This window comes from Geospiza fortis, unplaced genomic scaffold (genome assembly GCF_000277835.1).
Source record: "Geospiza fortis unplaced genomic scaffold, GeoFor_1.0 scaffold351, whole genome shotgun sequence".
Classification (NCBI taxonomy): Eukaryota; Metazoa; Chordata; class Aves; order Passeriformes; family Thraupidae; genus Geospiza; species Geospiza fortis.
This window is the reverse complement of record NW_005054419.1, coordinates 1,564,149-1,567,993: the sequence shown is the minus strand read 5'-3', so window position 1 is coordinate 1,567,993 and position 3,845 is coordinate 1,564,149. Positions and strand designations below refer to the sequence as shown.

At 50.2% G+C, this 3,845-nt stretch overlaps 2 protein-coding genes across 4 annotated transcripts in view; one reads left to right on the top strand and one right to left on the bottom strand.

The window, feature by feature from the left end:
• The window catches only part of TRAPPC9 (trafficking protein particle complex 9), a 442,757-nt gene extending 442,714 nt beyond the window's left edge, over positions 1 to 43 (bottom strand). For all 3 annotated transcript variants that reach the window (XM_005426619.3, XM_031061591.1, XM_031061592.1), the window contains exon 1: positions 19 to 43. The gene's annotated coding sequence lies outside the window, so the exon portion shown is untranslated. The remainder of the gene's footprint in view (positions 1 to 18) is intronic.
• Positions 44 to 61: 18 nt separating this feature from the next.
• CHRAC1 (chromatin accessibility complex subunit 1) overlaps positions 62 to 3,845 on the top strand; it is a 6,441-nt gene continuing 2,657 nt past the window's right edge. Inside the window, exon 1 of the mRNA XM_031061610.1 lies at positions 62 to 172. Coding sequence (XP_030917470.1) covers positions 62 to 172 — 111 coding nt within the window. The remainder of the gene's footprint in view (positions 173 to 3,845) is intronic.

The following is a 3,845-nucleotide window of genomic DNA, read 5'->3' as shown; positions in this document are numbered from 1 at the left end:
CGGGGAAGCGGCACTCACAGCCGGGACAGGAGCCGCCCCGCTGCCGCCGGAACTGACGGCAATGGTCGCTCCGCCCCGCATGCGCGCCGGGCCACGGCGGGAGACGCGTGAGGGCGGCGGGGCGATTCTCCGCCGTTGTCCGCGGTGCTGCTCCCGCGGCTTCCAGGGGACTGTAAGCCTCTGCCTGTGAACACCGAGGCATTGCTCCAAGAAGAACGCAAAACAGGAGTGGACGAATGAGTGATTCACCTGGTGAATTTCAGCCGACTGAGTATGAAAACCTAAAGCGGTCTATGTAGCTAGCCCTTAGAACGAAGTGAGCCTTCCGGGCATTCCCAAATCCCGAAATTGGTCTGGTGTCATAGAATCATCCAGTCCAACTGTCAACCCAGCACTGCCACTGTAACCCCCAAACCACATCGCCAGACTCAGATGAAACCCTCCCAGGAATGGTGATTCCACCACCACCCTGGGCAGTGTATTCCAATGCTGGACCACCCGAACAGTAAAAACACCTTTTTCTTCTAATATCTAATCTGCATCTCCCCTCTCTCATTTTAAGTTCATTTTCTCTGGTCCTCACACCACTGGCACAGCAAAAGAGGCCAGTCCCAGCTCATTACAAGCTACTTTGAGGTAGTTGTAGAGAGCGATGAGGTCCCTCCCAAGTAGAGGGAAATCCTCCTCTGAGAGGATTTCTCAGTCATGTAGCTTAAATGGCAAAATCTTGAAAACTCTGGAAGTACAAAAACTCCAGAAGTGTGAGCCTTGTATGAGAGTTCAGGTGAATTTCTGGTGGAGAATGTGGGAACCTTAATGATGCAAGTGTGAGATGCTGCACCTGGATGACCAAACCCCGGTATCAACACAGGCTGGGGAATAAATGCATTGAGAGCAGCCCCACCAAGAAGGACCTGGGGGTGCTGGTGGATGAGAGGCTGGACCTATGTGTACTTGCATCCAGAAAGCCAAACATGTCCTGGGTTGATCCCAGTGCGGGCAGCAGGTGAGGGAGGGGATTCTGCCCATCTGCTCCTCTCTGGTGAGACCTCACCTGCAGCGCTTCATCCAGGTCTGGAATCACCATTACAAGAAACTTCTTGGAGCAGGTCAAGAGGAAGACATGGAAATCAGAAGGCTGAAGTGCCCCTCCTGTGGAGACAGCCTGAGAGAGTTTGGGTTTCTCATCCTGAAGAAGGGTCCAGGGACACCTTATTGCAGCCTTTCATAAGGGGACATGTCATGACTTAAAGTAGTGGCACTCCAACAAAATAACTTCAATAGAACTTGCAGTGTTTGAAAAATCTGGATCAACAACTGCATTTAGGTAGAATCACAGAATCATTTAAGTTGGAAAAGACCCTTAATAGCATCAAGTCTGACCTAGTACTGCCAAGGCCACCTCTAAACCATGTCACCAAGAGCCCCATCTATATGGCCTTTATATCCCTCATGGGCTGGTGAGTCAACCACTTCCCTTGGCAGATGGTGCCAATGCCTGGCAACCCTTTTGTTGGATAAATTTTTCCTAATATCCAATCTAAACTTCCCCTGGCACAACTTGAGGCCATTTCCTCTTGTACTGTCACTTGTTACTTGGAAGAAGAGATTAACCCTCACCTGGCCACAACCTCTTTCCAGGTCTCTTCAGCCACTGTGGCACAAGCTGTGGGCTCCAGGCAGGTCTCTCTGCTCCTCTTGGCTTTCCCCAATTTGGGAGACATGAGGAAAAACAGCAGCATAAAAGGAACTGAACAAGCTTTAGCCTTGAACTTCAGTTATCTCCCCAAAAATGGGCAAAATTTCCCAGAGGGATAGGAACTGGAGAGATGGCAGCACCAACTGCCCTCAGAGTCTCAGACAGAAGCTGACCAAGCCCAACAGCAGCACAGCCTTAGGGCCAGGGAGGGATGGGGTGTGCTCAGCCCAGTCACTCACAGCCTCCCTTCTCCTGCCAGGGGCAGCTCCTGCTCCCTTTGTCCCTTCTCTGGGAGACAGTGACTCACAGAGGCACCTACACCTGGCCAAGCTTTCAGCTGGCAGAGGGGAAAAGAGCAGCTCTAAGGAGCTCAGAGGGTCCTTCACCTGTGCCTTCTCATCACCAAGCTCAATACCCTCAGAAATCCTGGTAATTTGATGAGGTTTATTTGTATATTGAAATCATGAAAGACCCCAGTAGTATTTTTAAGAAATTCACTGCTGGAGCAATGTCAGCTGTCTCCACAAGATGTCACAAGACAGTAAGGATAAAGAAAGAAACCAATCCTTCCATACATCCAGGCAGCATCCCAGGATATTTGTGCTTCCTTTCAGATATAACATATACACAATGGCCTCACATAAAATGTAATCTCAAAAGGATTATACAGCTTAACAGATACAGATTATCTGCAATAGCTAACTATAAATGATGTCCACAAATGCAGTAAATTTGGAATTTATCATATAGTGTTGTTATCCTTGCACTTCCAGCTGCTCATGGTGCTATATTTTATTAATAAATCAGTATCATCTGTAGCCTTGGCCTTATGTACTGGGCCAATTCTGTATAAGGTAGTAACATTCAGTCAATAAACTCCCTGTATTTTCCATTTAATGATTCTTTCTCTCCTAAATTCCATGTGAATTATTATTGTGTATTCTGGAAAAGGTCTTGCTCTTCTCTCTCATATTAAGTAGAGATACTTTAATGGCCTTAGCAGATTTCTCACCAATACAAACCATCAGGCATGTTGTTTGTAAAGCACGATTAAAACCATTAATGAATTAATGCAAACAATGTGTCGTCACTTCTGGAAGTGCTCAATCACCCTGCAGCTCTTACCCAAACAGGCACAGGCAAACTTCTGGAGCAAACACTCCCAGCATCAAAACGCCATCCACAAGCACATTACAACCTTCCTATGCAGCAGGCCCACAGTGTAAACCTGGGGAATGTGTTAATAATGAAGATGCAGCCCCATCATCACTTCATAGTTTACACGTGCCCTTCACACCTTCCCCACAGCTCTGACAAGTGTCAGGATGACCAGGCACATTCCCTGGTACTGTACTACAGCTGCAGAGGCGTTGAGCAGCCTGTAGTTACAGTTTGGGCTAACAACTTTGTAGGCAGTGGCTTGTAATCAGGATACACATAGGAGATGCCCAGTTTCCATTAAAAACAAGCTCCCCACCCTCCTGTGCCAGTCTGGGGCTGAGGAGCCATGATGAGAACTGAGGAAGGGGAAGCCCCAAGGCTGCTCCTGCCTGCCCTGGGGCATCAGGAATCCACCCAGCTGGGAAGAGTGACTGGAAAGCTGCTCAGCACAAAATGGCCTGGTGGAAAAGGACCTGGAAGTGCTGGTTGACAGCAGCCGAACGTGAGCCAGGGTGTGTCCAGGTGGCCAAGGAGGCCTCCTGGCCTTCTGCATCAGCAGCAGTGTGGCCAGCAGGACCAGGGCAGTGACTGTCCCTCTGTGCTGGCCCATGGGGAGGCCACACCTCGAGTGCTTTGTCCAGTTCTGGGCCCATCAATTTAGGAAGGACATTGAGGTGCTGGAGCATGTCCAGAGATGGAACACAAAGCCAGTGAAGGGGCTGGAACACAAGTCTGAAGAGAAGCAGCTGAGGGAGCTGCGGCTGTTTAGCCTCGAGAAAAGGAGGCTCAGGGGTGTGACCGTATCACTCTACAGCCACCTGGTGACCGGTCACAGGTTGGATTCGATCATCTCAGAGATCTTTTCCAGCCTACTTGATTCTGTGATTCTATGAAGGGACTCGCACCCGGAGCCGCCGGAGCCTCAGCGCGCCCGGGTACCCCCGGGCCCGCCGTGCGCCCGCGGCGGGGGGCCGGGCGCCCGGGG